Here is a 19797-nt window from a genome sequence, read left to right on the forward strand (position 1 = left end):
CACTCAAGGAGTATTCAGATTATACCGGTATTAGCGTGTCAGTGTCCAGTGAGATTTGCCCAGGTGCGATTTTTCCCCCTCTGACCAAATTCAAGGAGTCAGCTGCTGTAGAAGCCTTGACCTGTCTCGGCGATCACGTCTCGCCCGAAGCTCTGAGTGGGCGTTGTCTCTTTTGCATTACTTTGGGATGCAGCTCAGTTGTGTGAACCTAAGCACTGGATACTTACGTCTGAGGCGCAGCCGCACTGAGCCTACTTGCCGGCACTGGCGTCGTCAATGCGTGGTGTTTGACCCAGCGACACGAGATTACAGGTGCTACATGATAGGGGGGTACTGAAGACACGTGCACGAGATGCCGAACGGCAGCAAAATCACATAAGGGTGAAGCAACTCGCGAATGAAGCGATACTTCTTTGACTGAGTAAGCTGGATGTGAACTCCATGGCCTTCATTCTATACGTTGAAATGTACGCGAGGGTACGGGTGTGGGAAAAGACAAGAAATAACGAAATGCAAGCAGTGTTTACATGTAGCATCATGGATTGTGTGTACCTGTCTAGCTCTAATCGCTCGCTGTACCTCACAGTTGACACTCATCTCTGGGTTGAGCCGGCACTAGACCCACCATGTCTGATCTGTAGTCATTTCAAACAATCAAGATCATCATTTTGGGCGTTGAGCCCGCAGTGTGGAGTTTGGGAGTCTGCTGCACGACCCGACTGAGGAACAGTGACGCCCTCTGAGCCTAGAGCTGAGCAGAATCGGTGAACGCCGTGGCGTGACCGCTCCCTACACAGCCGATGAGCCGGCCACCGTCCCAGTCTCAAGTATGGTCATTACAGCCTGGGGTACAGGCGCGTAGACCATGATATCGTTGTGCCCTAAGACCGGTCAGCGACGTACGGCACCTGCTGGGAGCATTAGAGCTTAGACTTCAGCAGAGGATGACTTACCCCCAAATGCGAATTGTTCGTGCGTGACTGCGAGTGTGTCAACACGGTATGTACGGAGAAGGAGATATCTGATTCTGTTGTCGATGGTCTTTGGCGTCTAGGTTCTGGCGTCTGACACGCAGGAACGAATGACAGCAAAGGCCACCTAGGCTATTCAAGGGGAGAAAATCAGCAGCAGAAATTACTTACTTGTGATGTTGTTTTCGCGCCAGATGATCTTGAAAGCCTTCTCCCCTCTCACCTCCGTTCTCGCGTCCTTCGTTTCTAGGAACACAGGCTCGTCCATTCCATTCTCGACTGACGCCCGTGCTGTTGCTTCAAAAATCTTGACGCTTTCCACGCAGGGTATATCCCAATCGTCAGCCCCATGAATGAGGCTTATTCTCAACCTGCCGTTTCGTTCACGGGTCTGCGCAGTCAGAGCGGCGAGGCGGTCCAGAGACTTCCACTTATCTACCACGAAGCGAAGAAAGAAGCGGAGCAAGGGCGGACATATGTTCAGAGGCTTGAGGAGGGGAACTACTCCTCCAAGGGAGTAGCTTGCTAACATGGTTGGCAGGCTGCTGAAAGCCGCGACAAGCACCACGCCAGCGAAGTCGATGCCCTTTTCCCGCGAGAACTTCTCGGCAACTGCTGAGGATACCGCGGTGCCCAGACTCTGACCTAGAATCAGTATACGGCTTGGTGGTATCCTGAGGGTAGTGATGGCGTAGTCGACGAGTGTGGAGGCGTCAGTGATGAGGCCCTCCTCGGAGGGTGAGCCAGTACTGTGGCCAAATCCACGGTAGTCGAGCGCGATGACATGCCATTTGTAGGCGCTGTCAGTGAGCATGCGATACTGTGGTGCGCGGGTGTTCTGGGCGATGTGGCCTGCATTGCCGTGGACTGGAGCAGGTCGTTGAGTAAGGAGGTTGGTCTCGGAGGGTTACTGGTGGACTTACAGGATAGGATGAGGCGGGCGTCTGGATCATCTCTAAGCAGTCTAAAGGCTTCTGACGATACATGCTTCTCTAATGGAACCGGTGAGGCCCGGCTGAGGACAGCTTCGTTTGGCGTGTACACGGACAGCGGTAGGATATGCCAGCAGTATAGAGCCGGGCCGTCAGGAGCTTCAAGTGTGAACGGGGTGACTTGATTTTCTGAGCTCCAATGTTAGAGAGGCCACACAGCCGGTGTAGTAGAGCGTATGGGGGAAAGACAGGTACGGGGACGCTGGGTCCACCGCAACTCACTTGCAAAGCCCCATCTTTCCGGTTTCTCAACATCGTTCCACCAGAGGGTGTGGAATCGATGGGCGTACAAAGCTCTGGGTTAGCGTCAGCGTCAGCATCAGAATCAGAATCAGCAAGCAGGGCCATTTCCGACCCCCCGTGCCACTGAAAATACATATACTTGCTGTTTCTGGATGAATGGAACGCCAAGTAAGGCCAGCACAACACCATAGATAGCGAAAGGGCCAAGGGCAGCGAAGGCCCAATAGGCCTTTGCGGAATCCGAGGACCGTATAGAAGGCATGGCTGGGGCGGGAAGGGACGGTCACATCGAAGAGGGCGAAACAAATAACGTTGGGCTCATCGAAGGTGTGTAAGGCAACAAGCGTGTAAAGCCATCGCGAGCGTGAGTAGACAGACGGCTGTTTGGCAGTCAGTGAGTGGGTCTGCACAGTACGCAGTCAAGTACCCAGGTACCCAGGTGCTGCAGGTCTAGCAGCCAGGGGTCTGGACCAGGTCAACACTGTTGGGCAGGGCTGGGCAGGTACCTAGGTAGACTACCGGGCTGCCTACTGTACCTGGGCTGCGACCCAGACTCGCTTTAGACTCCCTCCTCGACTCTTGGCTCCCGACTCCCGTCTGCCGTTGCGTCTTACTTTGTTCCAAACACATTGGACGGCACACGGCACACGGCACACAGCACCTGGTGCCCTCCACTCCATCGCCTGCTTCTCGTGCCCACAGCCTCTGCCTGTTCGAGCCCAGTCCATGACCGCGTCGGTCGATGCTGGCGATGCGCCAATGCACTTGACATAGTGCTGAAACCTCGACTGACCACAGCTTCCAGTCCAGTCTGGCCGGGGTTACGCGCTCTCACACACCTTCTCTCTTCGCCTTCGACGCCTCGCCCTCGCCCTCGCACTCGCCCTCTTCCTCTCCCTCGTTACGATGGAAAGAAAGAGAAGGGTGCCGGCGCGTGCTGCTGCGCGCGTCGAGCAGGCCGCCAAGAAGAGCAGAACCTCGACGCCTCCCGACGTCCTCTCCGCTACCCCCACGGCCGCTCTCAACACCACTCCTGCGCCCGACTCTGTCGACGAGCCTCAGAAGCCCCCGCCTCCCCCGTTGCCCACCTCCATCCACCCGGGAAAGCCTCTGCCTACCATCGAGGGCGCTGCGCAATCTGAAACTCCGCCCCAGAGGGACTATCAGTCCATACAAGAGAGGTACCGTGCTGCTGCTGCCCTCTCCCCCTGCTCCCCTCCCCGCCTCAACTAATGAAGCCTGACTTTGCCTCTCACAGTGGCGTCTTGGCCGAGTCACTCTCCCGTTCGCGCCAGAGATGGATTGGCGACGGTCTCTTCGAGAAATACTGGACAAAACCAACAAAGAAGAAAGGCGTCGTGCAGGAAGACGCCAAAAACCCCCCCAAGGACACCATGGCCAAGGTCGGGCAGGTCACTATCTCTCTCGAACCACACTATTTCGAGGCGACTGTCTATGCTGTCAAGGACCCCAATAAGCCCGCACCTCAGCCCGTCTTTCGGCCCATCCTGCAGTACGGCCCTCCCAATGGAGCCATGCCTCCACCTCCGACGCCTGTGTCCAAACCTCCGACGCCCTCAGCGACGCCTGCGCCTGTCCCGGACCGGGCACAGGGTGCTGTAGCCCCTGTCGCTTCCGCTTCCATATCCTCCGCCGTCCCCTCACTGGCCCCTCAGGCCAGCAATCTGGCGCAGCCGCAGGCACCAGTACCAGCTACACAACAGCCATCCTCGTCTTCCCAAGGCGGTCATATCTCAGCACCGGCGACGCAGAGCTCGTCCCCTCGGGCCACAGGGACTATTCCCCCGCCAAGCGAGGCACCTCTGGCGCCGGCTGCGACGACTTCGAATCCCCTTGCGCCGCTGGCTCCGCAGATGCCACAGCCGGCTTCGTCATCATCACCAGCGCCATCAAGCTCGGCGGCACACACTGGCAACAACTCATTTCCGCCATACCATACCCCTGTCCCCGCCTCTGCGCCAGTGGCTGGTGTATCTACTCCACCACAAGGCAACTCGCGCCACCTGCCTCCTCAAAACCCTCAAAGTCGACCTCCCGGCCCTCCTGTAGGGGCGGATCCTATCATCGTTACCCTGGCTGAGAAAGCAAACGAGGACCCTCAATTACGGGATCTGATGAAGCGCGTGGCCAACGGCAACGCCCCTAAGGACGAGCTCGCCCGCTTTCAGGCAATAATCGACCAAATCACTGCGGAGAGCAAGCGCAAGGGAGCCTTGAAGGGGCCGTCAGCAGACCGGCTTCTCGTCGATGGCAGGAGCGTGCGCTACTTTGCTGATGAAGTTGATGCCATCATTGCGATAGTGCTCAGGTCAAATCCGAAACAGACATCTGCTGACCTCGCGCCACCTTCGGGCAGTGATCCCTTGGTCGTCGCGCTGGTGAAGAATGCACTGGACGACTCCAAGACTCTGGAGCGAGTCCGGCGCATAGCAAAGAACACCCCCGAATTCTCCGATGCCACTGATTTGAAGGAGACCCTAGATCGTCTGAAGGACCAGCTAGGGCAACAGAAGCCTCAGTCAGCAGTTGCACCTGCGAGGCCCCACGGCACACCTAGCGTTCATCCGTCGAGTGTGCAGCAGGCGCCGCCGGCCGCGGCTCCGCAGCAAGCGCTTCGCTCTAAAGGTCCTCCTCCGGTGGTGAAGCCTGATGTCTCGGCTGTTGTTTTCGAATTCGCTGGCGGGAATGGTGATCGATATCTCTTCCCCAGGTTCAGTATCGTGGAGCACGTCCAGATGCCGAGTGGTCCGCAGCTCATCGCGTCCTTTCTCATTGTCAGGAAAGGGAGTGTTTCTGAATATGGTGGCGACCCGAAGCTCGACTATTACCAACCTGTGACCATCAGGATATCGTCAGCCCAACCAAGAACCTTGGATCATTTCTCAAAGGTTGTAGCCCCGGCAGACGAGGTCAAGCGCTACATGGAGGATGTGATGGACAACATGACGCGCGCAGAGTATGTGCTGCTGGCAATGCGCCTTCCGAAGCCCGAGAGGGAGGCTAAGGAGGACGGGCACGGGTCTGAGAAGGAAAACAAGACCGAGGAGTCGAATCATGCGACGCCCGACGTTGAAGACTCGGATTTGTGGAGGAAGGGCCTCACCTGGAAGAAGGACAAGACAATTAAACAGCTGTCGGCGAAGCCTCACGCGCTCAAACAAGGTGGGAAGAGGTCTGTCAATGAGGACGAGCAGTATCAGAATTTCATTGCGAGCGTGAGCCGCAAAGCGACCGAGGATCGTGAGTAAGGCACGCCGGGCATCGCATTTCCCGGCATTAAGGGTTGTGCTGAAAAGGGTCCGATGGGACACGGGGTTCGACACTAGGATCTCCGCATCCAGAGAACCCCGGCTACTTTGAAATGGGCCAGAGCGACCGGAAGCGTAGACTCACATAGAGACTCCTGTGTTCAAGGCTTGGGCCCCCCAGGAGGTCCAAATCTTGCTACTGACTGTCCCCTCACGCAGGAGGGACGGATATTCCACCTTGGTCTAGACAGACGGAGAATGGGAGGTATATCTGCGGGCTGAGGGTAACCGCGCTGCGAGGCGTGCAAGGTCATGGGATACTAGGGGTCACTGGGTCAAGGATACTGGGGAGTTCTATGGATCATCATCAAAAGGCGTTACCACGGTTTTGGGGATGCAACCATGCGGAGGTGTCTCTTTCCTTGTCGGACGACGGACCCGACTTCAGGCTACTCATCGCTGAGCCTGGTGTCTGTGCCATGTCGGCTACCTGTAAAGTTGAATAATCTTTGCTTCTGCTGTTTGCTAGAGCATTCAGAACTGTGCATATGTTGATGCCGATTTACTGTGGTGACTGGGCGAGCGGATGTACGAGGCGGCGAGGCCGGCCGACAGCATTTACACCCTGGCTGGCTCGAACTCACCAGCAAGTTTCCCGGAACTCGTCTTCTGAACTCACGCAACCCGTGTTCACCCACGGCCTGCCCTCCAAACACTTGTCGGAGTTCATTCCTCAGTAACTTGGGCCACAGGTCCTGTTCTGACAAGCTAGCGGTACTATAGTAGGAGGAGGCGGGGTTCTGATATGGTGTCTGCAAGCACAGCCGGGCCCTAGCAAATTTCACTATATGACAGATTTCTTTCGCAGATTTTGAAAGTGTTTCTATAATCCAGAACAAGAAAGTCCAACTGGACATAGAGGCCTTTCTGACGGAGTATTCAATCTGCGCAGACTGGTCCTTCCTGGGGAAAATTGTATTTGAGTCTCCTTCTTAGATATAATTTCTGGTTGAAAGCATTTTCTTTTACTTGGTGACTTGTACCAACTTAAGTTCCAGTCCAACTGCTCTGATCAGTTGCTCGCTCAAGGCGTTCAATTGTTGTTGTCTTTAGAAGGAAGGCGCCCACTTCCTGTTTCCACTGGACCCACTCTCTTCCCCTCTCCCTTTTAAACAGACTATTAATAAACAATTATTTTAGATTGAAAGTTCTGTCAAACTGGACATTCGGTCAGAGTAAAGTCGTACTATGAGCCCCGACAGTAATCCTCCCAAAGCACAATAGAGTAACCTCCCATGGAATAACCTCACGAGGGAAAACCTGCTATAGGATAATCTTCTGTATTGCTCGCGTCTCAACACGCTTGCAGACAACCCCCCCCCCCCCTCACTCACTGATATACGCCAATTGTGGATGATCGATAGGTCACTGTAAGGCACCATTTTACTTCCTCTTGGACGAAGTACTTCCAATCGGGGTGCCGAAAGCCGCCAGGCTCACAGCTCTCATGGCTAGAATATCGACGTCTTCCGCCTCTAGCTGCCTCGGGTCCTTTGCGAGTGCCTCGACGCAGCCATGAACTGTAGGTATCGCAGCGTTTAGGACTTGTGATGCATGCTCCTTCATCTCCTGGGGCTGTTTTCCAGCCACTGGAATTCTCGGTCAGCACCTCGGTTCACGGGGGGAAATCCTGCCTGATGATGGCTAATGACATACTAGTTGTCTTTGCATCGGAAGCTATGAGACTCTGAGCCGCGGCGGTCGCGGACTTCTGAATCTGTTCGACGGTGGCCATTTTGTGCGTGGGTATGTCTATTCAAGACGATTGTTTGCAGTGCGTATTGCTTCTTCAGAAGATGGTAAGAGTACACTCAGTCAAGGCGGAACAGTACAGGAGGAGTACAAATCTTCCATGGCTGGTGGAAAACAGCATCACTGGGGCGAGGCAAGATATACTTGTTAGATGCGAAAAGTGGTGCATTTGATATCATACAGTAAGTGGACTTTGCAGTGACGTCGACGAGGTGTTCGACTACTGTATATACACACGTTGATAATTGTGGGTTTTGCGGACCGTCTGCCAACTTCCAACTTGCTACTTGCCAACCTCATAGACAGCAGGCCTTACTCAGACTCGGTCATTCTGTGCGCACATTGGATTACGTGAGGATGTGCATAAGCCTGAAAGTTCACATAGCCACTTGACGAACGGCTCAGGTGCTACTCACTTGTGGCAGCCAAGGTTGGCCTAGACAGGCAACTCCGACCACTCTCATTAGTACATTTGAGGATTCTTGTAATGCAAAGTGCAGCATGAGACTTTCACTGGCTCTCTATTTCACCCATCTGCAACAAGCTGCACTGCAGAGGAAGCCCATTTGAAATTTGGATTTCAGCGTTGACTATGTGCAGTCCACGCGTGATCAGTTGAACTCAACAAGTATAAGCTTAAAAAGCTAGAGGATAACCAGCTGTAAAATAATTGATTAAAAAAAAAGCTAATATAAAGCTAATTACTATTAAGTAGCACTGGCGATTATGGTCACAGCACTGTCTGATATTAACCTTGAGTAGGTTCCTACCTGATGTCGTTAAACCTCCGTGCTTATATTGTAAAGAGAAGATTTGGAGCTGCAATGATGGACGTTTCTGATGCTGTTAAGGCTTTTTCCAAGTATTTGTGGTAGTGAATAGGGGGTCTAGTCACGTGGGACCATACTACGTCTTTAAATAGGGTGCCCTGGGGCCCTTCTGCCCTCAGAACCACAACTAAGCCCACTTCGAATACAAACAATCGCATATTTGCCAGACCCAGTCTTCCCTGCCACAGTATTCATCTCTAAATCAAATATGCTACACAATACCTACATCCATGGCTTAATCGTGTAACCTTTTGCAACGATCCTTGTGGTTAGGAGAAGGCAACAAATGTGACAAGAGTCGGCTTTGAAACTATTGTGCGTTTCGGACAAGTCTTTAAATAATTACAAGACAACCAGCTGCAGGGTAACCAGCCATAAGAGGACCAATTATAATCGTCATGCGTTGCTTGCATTATAAAGACTACCGAGGGACGACCAGAATCAGCACACCTAGGCAGCCCATGGGCGTGTAATTATTTACCTTGTATTTCCGTGCACAGCGAAAGCCTAAGTGCATCTCAGAAATAGAAAATCCTACCCTATATACAGCACTCAACCGATTCTAAGATTGGTCATGAGGTAGCACGTAATCACTAGTGCGTGAGGAAATGGTGTGCAGTATAGGTGCATCGTTCACGAGCCAGTCTCCAAAAGAAAAAGAAGGAAAAAGAAAAGGCGCGAGTGACATTGGGGAACCTTGCAAGTTCAGACTCCACGCTGCGTTCACGCTGAGTCCATTGAAGAATTCCTATTCTTGAGGTGGTAGTAGATCTCTGCTCCCTGGGATCAGCAACAAAGTGCCCCGTAAGCAGAGGATTACTGGCCAGGATCAGTGGCCTTTCAAGGTCTCTCAGAGAGCGTGTGTGATCTGTGATGCAGCTTCAAGTCGAAGGCACCTTAGGTGGTATCCAGCACCAAGTCTTCGGACGTCCGAGGCTGAGGTGAGAAGAAAGTGCAGGACGCATTAGCGGTGTAGTATTCTAGCTCAGCTCGCCTTCCCCCTCAATCTGCGGACGCGTCTGGCGGCCGCTCATCACAGAGAGACCAGTAGCTTCAAGTCCAACTCGATGACTACAGGACAGTGTCGGCTTGGTAAATGGGTTGTGCAATATACCAAAGTTGATGTACGGATTATTCCCAGTGGGGAAGTGGCTATATCGCTTGCCATGAGGCAGCCTTAAGTTCCGATGAGCGTTGCATATGGAAAGGGGAGAACCCCGATCGGTCGGGTCGCACAGATTTTTGAATTGATCAGATACTCATCAGCATATATACATCCCAGCCTAGCCTCCAAGCAGGAGCTCGCTTCAGGAATATCGGACACATTGCTGGATATACTTCCACTTGCAGCACCGACGCCATGGGCCTCCAAGACACAGAGATCGTTATCCCAGGGACTGAGGTTGTCTACCGGGAGACCGACGGCGACTCTAATTCCTCTCGCGAACTTGTTCTGATACCCAATCCGACCAACAATGAAGATGACCCGCTGGTGAGCTCCTCCTGACAACTAGAACCCAGCCCACCCCTTGGAGAGACTTACACGTATGGCCGTAGAATTGGAGCGTAACTTGGAAGACAATTGTGATCGTGAATCAATTCGTCTTCGTCTTCGTCAGCATTCTGACGACTCTTTCTATCGCCCCGTTAACCCAAATCTTTGAGGCCGAGTTCCACAAATCCATCCCTCAGGTCAACCTACTAGTACGTACTAGTCAATTTAGCACTATTTCGCTATCTAATTAAAGCTCTACAGTTCGGTGTTGCCGCCATAACGCTCGGCTATGCCAACTTTATCATCGTACCTCTGGCAAACTGTTTCGGCCGGCGGCCCATTGTCATCATTTGCGGAACAATCTGTGTTCTCGCAAATGTCTGGCAAGCTCTGGTAACATCCTTTCCCAGCTTCATCGGTGCCCGCGTTCTCTCTGGCCTCGGGGCTGGAGCCAACGAATCGCTCATGCCGATGGTCATATGCGACTTGCTGTTTGTCCACCAACGGGGAAGATCTATGGCGCTGTACTTTTGGGCATACTTTATCGGTGTCTTTATCGGACCCGTCATCTCAGGAAGTATTGCTGCTCAATCTGGCTGGAGGTGGTTCTTCTGGGCCTGCGCTATTCTTCAGGCCGCCAGTCTGGTCTTCCTCATTATTGCTCATCCAGAGACCAAGTATGAACGCCTTACTGTTTCATCCGCCTCTGAGACCGAAACACAATCTGGGAATTCCAACGCAGCGGATAAGCAAGTCGGCCCTCAAGCTCCTACACATGGCCCCTCGACAACATCCGGCCTGAGGCATTTTGGTCGTCCCTCACTTGTACAATTCTCACTGCTCCCCATCCCGCGCTTCTCTCACGGCCTGGGTCAAATCCTGCGTGACGTCGTCTCGCCCATACAGATATTCTCTTTCCCAATCGTTCTATGGGCTTCTTTTACGATGGGCTTCGCAGCAAACAGTGCCCTGGCGCTTAACCTCACAGAATCGCAGGTCTTCGCCGCACCCCCCTACCTTTTCAACAGTGCACAGATAGGATACACCAACTTCGCGTTCGCTGTTGGAGCAGTCCTGGCATTGTTGACGGCTGGGCCTCTGAGCGACTGGGTCGCCTTGCGGCGGGCAAAGCGCAACGGAGGGGTTCTAGAGGCCGAGATGAGGCTGTTAAGCCTCGTGCCGTATGTCGGGGCCTGTTTGGTCGGAATGGTGGTGACTGCCGTTGGATACCAAAGAGGGTGGCCGTGGGAAGCTGTGGTAATAGTGGGATATGGTATGGTGGGGCTTGAAACTGTTGGCATACCGTCTATTGTTATTTCGTACGCTGTGGACAGTTATAAATCCCTACCAGGTGAGATCATGATCGCGGCGACTGTTGTTAAAAACACATTTGGGGTGAGTGAGCCATACCGTTGTAATTATCCGATAAGGTTGACTGATACGGGGTCGAACAGTTCGGGATGGTCTTCTTCTTCAACGACTGGGCCGCGAAACATGGCTTTATTGCACCTTTGCTGACCTTGATGGCCGCAACAGTCGGCCTGTCGGTCCTCGGACTAGCAGTTTTCATACCATATGGAAAAAGGTTCCGAGTAGCTACTAAGAACTCAGCGGTACATACGCTGTAGGAGTTCAAGATGTGCGTTGTCTACAGGTTGTAGTAGCATCAACAAGGAAACCCTTGTGGTTACGTAGTGTATGGGCTTACATGTACTGGTCTTACAAGGCAGACGGAAGAAAACGTTCTAAGAAAAGCTCTCGTGGCTTACTACCTAGGTAAAGAAGGTTATCCAACAGGGAAGTGGCAGTATACAAGGGGTTGTCCCTTAAACCATCATCTTATAATCATTCCCCATAGGAGGTTATACTATAAGAGATTACTCTATAGTTGATTATTTTATAGCTAGTTATCCTGCAGCTAGTTATCCCACAGCTAGTTATCCTATAGCTAGTTATCTTATAGCTGGATATCCTATAGCTGTTTAACTTATAGCTAGTTTCTTACAGCTGGCTATCCTATAGCTAGTTATCCCATATCTGGTTATTCTACAGCTGGTTATTCTATAGCTGGTTATCTTACAGCTGGTTATCCTATAGCTGATTATCCTACAGCTGGTTATTCTACAGCTGGTTATCCTACAGCTGATTATCCTACAGCTGGTTATCCTACAGCTGATTATCCTACAGCTGGTTATCCTACAGCTGGTTATCCTACAGCTAGTTATCCTACAGCTGGTTATCCTATATCTGGTTATTGTAATGGCGCCGTGGGCAGGTTGAGTGACTGCAGGTGGGCCACAGCGTATAAACTATTTGCAGCTCTAAGGCCCTTTGCTTTTAAAGCCTAATTGTAATTAGAGGCATTCTTCTCTCCTACTCTTTTTTTTTTTAGTAAGATAAAGTTTTATTTAGAATTTTATAATAATAAGTAAAACTTACAAGTATTGCCTCTTTTATATCTCTTTTATAATAGTTATATTACAGCTAGTTATCTTATAGCTAATTCTTTTATAACTAATTATTTTATAGCTAATTATAAAAGTAGCTTTTATATATTATTAAATAATTAATTTAGTAATAAATTACTAATAATTTTTTTTATTAATATATTTTTAATTTATAAATCTTATTTATATACTTTATTTAAATAAAAAGAAATTACTTTTTTAATATAAACAAACTTTAAAGTGTATAAGTTTCAATTGCCTGAACGGGATATGCTATAGAAGGATGTTTAGAATTAATTTTAGGGTGAATGGTAAATAGGAGAGGTATTAGCCACTTATATAGAGTCCAGGCTAAATGCATGCATGTTATAGCACCTGTTCTCTCTGTTAAGTCTCTATTTGCTTTCTAATTCAAGCAGTCCATGTTACTATTACCAGTGTAAATATAGACCAAATAATGGCATAGGAGGGAGGTATAGTGTATAACACTAATTCTCCCTTCCCAGAAGTACAGTCAGCGGAGTGAACTATATGATCAAATTGAAGTGAGCGGTATTTGGAGCGTGATCAGAGACCCATCTTTTGCAACCCCCCGGCCCTCCCAGAGGGGGGGGGGTAGCCCGTTGATGAATAGTAGAGTTGACAATTGAGGAATATCGGACCAAGTCACACCCAGAAGAGAGATAGCTGTTTTGAACATGAGGGCTATCGGAGAAGATCACGAATTGCTGACAACGGTCTCCATGCACACCACTTACAGATCCACCCAACTTTTGAAGTGACATATTAGACGCGGAGATGATACATATATTGAAGATGACAGAAGTGAACCACTGCATCAGAGCACCTGTCCATAGGCTATCCAGCAAGAACTCCACTACAATGTCGTTAGAAGATTTGGTCTGGGCTTGCAGGAACTTCCCATGATCCTTTCTCGATAGATACTATAGAATATGTGAGGCAAAACTCGTTCGAAGCGAGAGAAAAGGATCGGTCGCGTTGTAGCAAACGGTCAACAAGGATTCTAAACCATAAAGCAGCGGAGAGCAGTAACGTTGCTAGAATGAACGATGGTATCCTTGGCTACATAAATCTCAGGACCATACACAGAGCTTACGGATGCATCCATTCCCCCCTGCAATTCAACAAGCGATGATGACTGATTGTTCTCGGTCTCTCTTAGACGGTAAGGATAACTATGAGGAACTGAGCACCTGCTAAGTTCCCGGAGCGAGCGCGAGACCCTGGCTAAGCAGGAGCTCCGGGCAGGGCATTTGAGATACAATGGTCGCCCGAAGATGCTGTCACAGCCCGGAGGACATTTCTCGTCCTGGTCATTGCTGAATTCTCTCACCACCCCAACCATCTAAATCAACCTGCACTCGCTCGCCTCCACTTTGGATCAAGACCCAGACGATGTCGCCCTCCTCAACCTCGTTTACGACTTGATGCTCCGTCCAGGCAGGTATGAAAACGAAATCACCGGGCGAAAGCTCATGGCGCTGAGGCTGCTCTTCTTCACGAGTGGGAGCCTCCCCCTTGATATCTGCCCTGATGGCCCTGACAGGGTCCAGCGCAGGACTAATAAGGAGAACTCCACAGCCTCTTGTCACATAGATTATGGTGTCTGAGAGCAAGCCATTAGGTTGCAAGCTTTCCTAATTGACAGCATGTGATAGAAAAGTCTAGGCTCACCTTGCTCACCGTGATGACGGACAGCCGAAGCAGATCTCGGCCCCACTGTCAGAACTGTTGCAAAAATTCCGGTTACAATGTCTCAAGTACGGCCTGGCAACGCAAGGCATGGCTCGGGAGGGAGAGCCAAAGAGGAACTGACGGGTTGCGCAGACAATGTAGTACCAGGCCTAGGAAATACAAAGGAAGGGTATGGGCTTACCTGTCGCGCACATCTTGTCTGTGACGCCCACCATTGCGTCTTTGCGAAATAGTCTCGGCCCGCTGACCTGTGCACTCGGGACTGGGTGGCAAGGCGTGTAGTTGTCACTATATCTGGATCCGTCATCGCTAGTAGAGATGGGCTTGGGTGTGGGCTGGGTAGCCGAGCTTTCTTCACGGTCGAGCAGCTGTATCGGCTCGCACGACTTTCCCTGATCTGACTCTACTGGGAAGCTCGCTTGCTCATCATAGGCGCTTAAGGCGGCCTGACGCTCGTGTCCCGGCGCAGGAGGATCTGTTGGTGCAGGAGAAGGCTGTCTCTGATGATACGGTGGTCCCTCTGCCCGTTCAAATACAGGGGTCAAGTCTCTGTCACGAGAGATGTGAACTTCTGAGGGCATAATTATAGGTAGCAAGTCGTAAAGCAGAGGGAGCAGTGACGCCATGATTCCTTTGACTGCGACGGCACGCAATCTTCAACACAAGTCGTAGATCGCAGATTCAGAAATACCGAACAGGGAGGTATGGAGGCAGCCTGCTCCGTTGCAGCCGCAAGGCTGTGGTGCATCTGTCACGCGGTGCGCGGCAGGAAGGCGTCGGCGCGGGCGTAACACGTCCTTGATACGTCCGTGAGTGGTGATGCTCCACGTAACGAGGTTCCACTAAGCGGTCTGAGGAAAGGCCGCGATGGACAAAGAGATGCCGGCTTTGGGGTCGAGAATCACCCTGTGGCCTGGACACAGTACCAGAAGAGAGTGGTGATGTCGACAACGGAGGCTCCGACCTAGAGGGCAAGAAACAGCGTCGACGGCCGAGTGGATTGTCCGCGACAGCAGCAGCCGGAGAGGAGGCTGGAATCAGAGTCCTGTCGCTCGGAACAGGCAGAGGCTTGCAACGTCGAGGCTTGTTGTTGCCGTTGGAGGTTGTGTGGGCTGTTGGATGGGGAGGCGGAAGGCGGGAGGCGGGAGGCGCTGCGTATGGCGGATTGCCAAGCACCACCTTTGGAAGTAAGAACATAACAACCGCCTCAGGAAGTCCTGAGGGGATCAGGTACCTTGTACATGCTGCAGGCTGTACCGAGGCCCATCCTTGTAACTAGGTACGTCCAGCAGATATCTACCTCTGCAATGCCTGCGCTTGGTCGCATCATTGACCGCCGATGTCGCTTCAGGCCAACTTGAAACCATCACATCTACGCGTTGCACGTAGTCGTCGGCCCACGGCGATGGAACTTGGCTTGCGACCCTGATACCGATGCTTGACCTCGCTGGAATGCTGGCGGCATTCTGGTACTGTAGCAGCGCCCAATGTTCCCCGGCTCGCACACCAATTGACCTGCTGTGGGTGCAATCTCTCCCAGTTTCACTGTCGGGTCGGGACGTTGCCCGACCCCTTTGCAACTTGAGGCGTTGTCTTCACACGTTACCTAGGGTTTCCAAGGAAACCCCCAGCTGGGAATCCTCTTAGCATACCATCAACAGCAGCGGAGCACAGCACAACACAGCACAGCACAGCACAGCACAGCACAGCACTCGGCCTGGCTCTGATTCCCGCCACACATTTCGCTGTTCGGCGCGGCCACCATGGACGAGGTCAACGGGCCATGGCCTGTGGATGCAGGCTGCCTACCCGAGCGTCTTCCTCGAGGTTGGTCTCCTCGGGGCTGTCTTTTGTCGCGCGCACCAGCTGACTTGGCTCAAGTAGACTCGACTATGGCACGGCCAGGCTTGATCTCCCTGCCCGACCTCCCCTCGGAGCTCATCAACTACATTCTTTCTTACCTGTCGCCTTTCGACCTCGTTTCCGTCTCCCTCACGAACCACGTGCTCAGAGCCCACTCTCTTGTCGACCACTTGTGGCAGGATCTTGTCCAGTCTAACGTGCCTGGCATCAGGCTCACGACCCCGGGCCCATGTGCATCTTTCCGAGAGCTATACATCGCACACGATCCGCGCTGGTTCCTCACAAAATACAAGGTCTGGTTTTGCGACCGGGACCTGACCGGGAAGCTGGTCATTATTCGCTACGATGAGCGTCGCGGCGTCATCGAGGGCTATCAACTCTTGGCCAACCGGCCGATAGCTTCCACCAACACCAGCCACCAGAGCTTGAGCGAGCAGGAGCTTGTCATCCACGAGTTTGAGCCAGAACTGAAGTTGCACCTGGACAAGCCTGTGCTGCAGATGAGGGCCAACAGTCTTGAAAATGCCATCCGCGCTACTACCGGGAGGTCGCCAGCACCCTCTTACAAGATCCCTTCCAGCACAGTCCCTTGGCCCAGCGGCTTCTCGTCAGCCGTGGACCAGGCCTCAACAAGTACCCACCTCAACCGGTTCTCCGCGGAAACTCCCATGCCGCTGGACAACAGGTTCACTGACACTATGTTCAACACCTTCATACTGGCTCGCTCTCTCCCAGAGACTCTAGCCAACGAGCGCCAGCTCCTACCTTTTCCTTATGGTAATACCTGGCCGCCCCCCGCCATTCCCGCCCCCAGCAGGGTATCTGCAGGCGACCTGATCGGCCCTGAAGATAGGCCTACAACCAGGGCTGAGATCAACGAAAGGTCGTTCAGAATCCGCTCGTGGATAGAAATGCGGCCCGCTGGGCTGCGTGGGGTGTCGATGGGCTGGATCGGGCCCTCTCTTCTCGGGGACAACGACTGGCCCGCTAACAACGCTGTCTTTGGACAGGCTTCTCGGGCCTGGTTGTCGAATTACATCCCCGGGATGCACCCCTCCATGAGTACGCACATCGGCGACCAGATTACCACGTATTCGACTCTGGACCCTGAACTATATACCCCGACCACCGACCAGCCCTGGAAGGGGATATGGGTAGGTGATTATAGCGCTCACGGGTGCGAGTTTCTGCTCATTACCCAGACTCACTTAACCCAATTTGACGAGACGGCCTTTGATGCGACGCGGGCCGAAGATGAGTCTTCCGCAGAGTTCGAACAGCGTAAGACGGACGCCAGAAGATTTCGTGGCCGCCTTGAGGCTGTCAAGCTGACCGGGGACCCCAACGTGCCCCGCGGTGAATGCACCTTTGTAGCGGAAGACCTTGGCGATGAAGGATTTGTGACTATGATCGACGAGGAGCCTTTCAGGGGTGCCCGGGTGGTAAGGAGTAAAGGCCATGTTGCGCAGACGGGATTCGTGAATGGCAAGCCTGCTAACCCCTCCCACGACGAAGAGAAAACGAGCTAGATGCTAATTTGGCCCGGTGTAAACAGACAAGTACATCAGGTCCCAGTTGCTCCTGATTTCTGAGAGCAGGCTGGCCCAGTACTGGGTTGGGTTTGGTCATATCAGTTTCTTTGAGAAGGTTGACATCGACCAATTTCTGGTACCCAACTAACACCCGCCTGTCTACTGAGCCTGAGCGTGGTGAAGAGGTCTGATGGGTCCTCGGGTAAGGGACATGATACGTGATCCTGTCTCCACATCATTCTAATTTATCACTGCAAGGCGATGATGCTGCACCTCCTCAGGGCTTCGGGGTGCCGTTTTCAGAAGCGTTGCTTCACCCCAGCCGACCTGTCCAGTATGCGCTAGGTTCTGTTCTGTCTCGAATGTAGAATGATGGCGTGGAGGACAGCGAGTGATCTGATTCTGGGTGCCACCTCTTAGGTCCACCCAGATTTCTGGTAAACGAAGTCATGGATGGACGTCCGCCCGACTCCCACAACACTGAAATATATTAGAGCATACCGCGTATTATGAGAGGCTTTTGAAGCGACCGCATCTGGTTTTGGGTCGTCTGTGGGCACGGGTGTTCCACCTCCAAGAACCCTCTGAAGCCGTAAGCAGTGCACTCGTCTTAGCAATAATGACAGTCGAGATCCTCGCAGCGACTCAGTCCGGACTTAGTGACCAATCAGGCGGCTTGCGAGGTACCTGGGTACTTGGATACGTGCACACTGTAGCGTGGATAAAGCACTCGATTACCCAGATAGTCTAGATTTTACAGGAATAGTAAGTCGCCTTACGACCTTACGACCCACTGGCGGACCGACGTCATCACAAAACTCCGTTCGAAAATCTGCTTGAGCGCGCCTCAACCATGACAACCTCTGGTTAGCGCTCGCCGGATCCTTCCAGCCTTTGAACTTGAACCCCTCGACTTCCACCCCACTCTTTGTTGAGTACATGGCACCCAATCAAGCATAGTTCTACCACAATATCAACACCCGTTGTCTCGCTCCTCGTTCGCCCAAGTCAAGCACATATCTGACATTCAGCTGCCTGAATCAAGGCGGGCAAACATGGCGGACAAATACATCCTCAGGGTAACAGCAGGCCCATCTTATGACCTGGCAGACCACACCGAGGTCCCGGTGAACAGCCCCACACCAGTCAAGATCAGCACGGAGCACATGGACGTCGAGCTCAACGTTCGCATCCAGAACTACCGTGGCCTGCCGCGCAACTCTCCAGCAACATCACCTTACTTCGACCAGGAGCCTCATAGCACGAACAAGGACCAGTACAGCATCGCATTCCAGTTTACCCCCAAGGCGCCCGCCCCTGCAAAAGCACCGCAACACCCCAAGGATGCCAGCCCAGACGACCTAGAGCCAGAGGGAATCTCCGGCTCCGACCTCCAATTTGGTAACGATTTTGACCACCCCATCCGCGACCGCCTTCCACCCGGCTTCAGCTATGCCATGAAGATTGTGAAATGGTGGATTGATCCAGGCCTGGACGGAGACCCCTATGCTGACAGCCCGTACCTCTTTGGGCCGGCACTCTCGTCCTTTAATCACATTCACGTTAGCAATCCCCTCCCCCCCGGGGCTCTACTTGCACAGTGTCACCTTCCCATCACCCCTCACATTTCTGTTAGGTATGAAATTTAACTCCTGAATTGTAGGTCGGTCCAGCCGTGCTAGACGAGTCCAAGGGTGGGCTCTGGGTCGAGGAAGGCGGTGATGCGGAGTGGAGGGAGGACGTTGGCGCGCCTGAGGATAGCAGGGCGAGGATGAAGTGGGCGCTGCAGGAAGATAGTAAGAAAGATTGGGTGTGGGAGTATGGGAGGACGTATGCGGTGGATTTCTTTAACGCGTATCTGGACTTTAGCGAGTTTGCGCTGAGGTTACCAGGATATGCGGTGCCGATCATGAAATACTGGGATGGCCAGGGGTTGAGGTGAGTATTTCTTTCTTTTTACCCTGCCATATGTCCTTCTCAACCCGTTCTTTACTGCAGGATCGTCGTCGTGGGTTTGCTTAGGTTAACGCGCATGGCTCTCTTGTTCAGGAAGAAACGCTCACATCAACTCAGATATGTCCTTCGGAACAAGAGCACTGGACAAGTCCTTCTCACCATCTTGTTTACTCTCTATCTCAAAGAGGACATCAACGAGGATGGCACTCTGAAGCCCAAGGCCAGACACGCATACAGCTCACACACCGCTGCCACTGGTGAGGACCAAGCTGCGATTGCGAAGGGCTCTGATGAATTCGACGGGGAAGCGGCGCTAGAGCAAGCAAGGAGACACCTCAGTGACGCGGACCTACCTGCGCAGAAACCTGTCGCAACAGACGACGGGGACACCGTGGATTAGGAACCAGAGGTACATTGAACCTCCCGCGTGGAGTTAGAATTAGCATCGGTAGAAAATTTGTGCAGAGCATAAGACGGGGCTCGCTTCATGTGCTAGAGCATATCCATGTACCGTGGAGCGGAAAAGAGGCGATGCCTGATTTCATGGCATGTTCTAATTACGAAAATAGCTCTTGGACATTATCAAATCGTGATGTTGTCGGGACTATGCCAGATTTGCGTTGGGCATCACAGCAGTAGGTGATTGCAGCAAAACTCAAATTGTCTGATCT

General features: G+C 52.5%; 7 protein-coding genes across 7 annotated transcripts; 4 read left to right on the top strand and 3 right to left on the bottom strand.

The window, feature by feature from the left end:
• Window positions 1-789: 789 nt before the first annotated feature.
• Window positions 790-2468, bottom strand: J7T55_008155 (uncharacterized protein; the record flags this gene model as incomplete). Its single annotated transcript, XM_053134072.1, has 6 exons — window positions 790-881; window positions 954-980; window positions 1143-1838; window positions 1895-2092; window positions 2186-2257; window positions 2393-2468. The coding sequence occupies 6 exons, from the start codon at window positions 2466-2468 to the stop codon at window positions 790-792; spliced, it is 1161 nt and encodes a 386-aa protein (XP_052988182.1).
• A 644-nt stretch (window positions 2469-3112) lies between these two features.
• Window positions 3113-5624, top strand: J7T55_008156 (uncharacterized protein; the record flags this gene model as incomplete). The annotated part of the gene is made up of 3 exons (XM_053134073.1): window positions 3113-3387; window positions 3465-5467; window positions 5569-5624. The coding sequence occupies 3 exons, from the start codon at window positions 3113-3115 to the stop codon at window positions 5622-5624; spliced, it is 2334 nt and encodes a 777-aa protein (XP_052988183.1).
• Window positions 5625-6918: 1294 nt separating this feature from the next.
• J7T55_008157 (uncharacterized protein) lies at window positions 6919-7270 on the bottom strand (the record flags this gene model as incomplete). Its single annotated transcript, XM_053134074.1, has 2 exons — window positions 6919-7124; window positions 7192-7270. The coding sequence occupies 2 exons, from the start codon at window positions 7268-7270 to the stop codon at window positions 6919-6921; spliced, it is 285 nt and encodes a 94-aa protein (XP_052988184.1).
• A 2207-nt stretch (window positions 7271-9477) lies between these two features.
• Window positions 9478-11892, top strand: J7T55_008158 (uncharacterized protein; the record flags this gene model as incomplete). The annotated part of the gene is made up of 5 exons (XM_053134076.1): window positions 9478-9609; window positions 9675-9821; window positions 9874-11007; window positions 11067-11225; window positions 11725-11892. The coding sequence occupies 5 exons, from the start codon at window positions 9478-9480 to the stop codon at window positions 11890-11892; spliced, it is 1740 nt and encodes a 579-aa protein (XP_052988185.1).
• Window positions 11893-13393: 1501 nt separating this feature from the next.
• On the bottom strand, window positions 13394-14401 carry J7T55_008159 (uncharacterized protein; the record flags this gene model as incomplete). Its single annotated transcript, XM_053134077.1, has 3 exons — window positions 13394-13686; window positions 13755-13799; window positions 13957-14401. 3 exons carry the CDS (start codon window positions 14399-14401, stop codon window positions 13394-13396), a joined length of 783 nt encoding a protein of 260 aa, XP_052988186.1.
• A 1137-nt stretch (window positions 14402-15538) lies between these two features.
• Window positions 15539-17515, top strand: J7T55_008160 (uncharacterized protein; the record flags this gene model as incomplete). The annotated part of the gene is made up of 4 exons (XM_053134078.1): window positions 15539-15602; window positions 15660-17069; window positions 17194-17306; window positions 17429-17515. 4 exons carry the CDS (start codon window positions 15539-15541, stop codon window positions 17513-17515), a joined length of 1674 nt encoding a protein of 557 aa, XP_052988187.1.
• Window positions 17516-18225: 710 nt separating this feature from the next.
• Window positions 18226-19526, top strand: J7T55_008161 (uncharacterized protein; the record flags this gene model as incomplete). Its single annotated transcript, XM_053134079.1, has 3 exons — window positions 18226-18732; window positions 18834-19108; window positions 19244-19526. The coding sequence occupies 3 exons, from the start codon at window positions 18226-18228 to the stop codon at window positions 19524-19526; spliced, it is 1065 nt and encodes a 354-aa protein (XP_052988188.1).
• Between the last annotated feature and the right edge of the window lie 271 nt (window positions 19527-19797).

The sequence above is a fragment of the Diaporthe amygdali genome (genome assembly GCF_026229845.1).
Source record: "Diaporthe amygdali strain CAA958 chromosome Unknown NODE_41_length_355262_cov_61_584611, whole genome shotgun sequence".
NCBI classification, from domain to species: domain Eukaryota; kingdom Fungi; phylum Ascomycota; class Sordariomycetes; order Diaporthales; family Diaporthaceae; genus Diaporthe; species Diaporthe amygdali.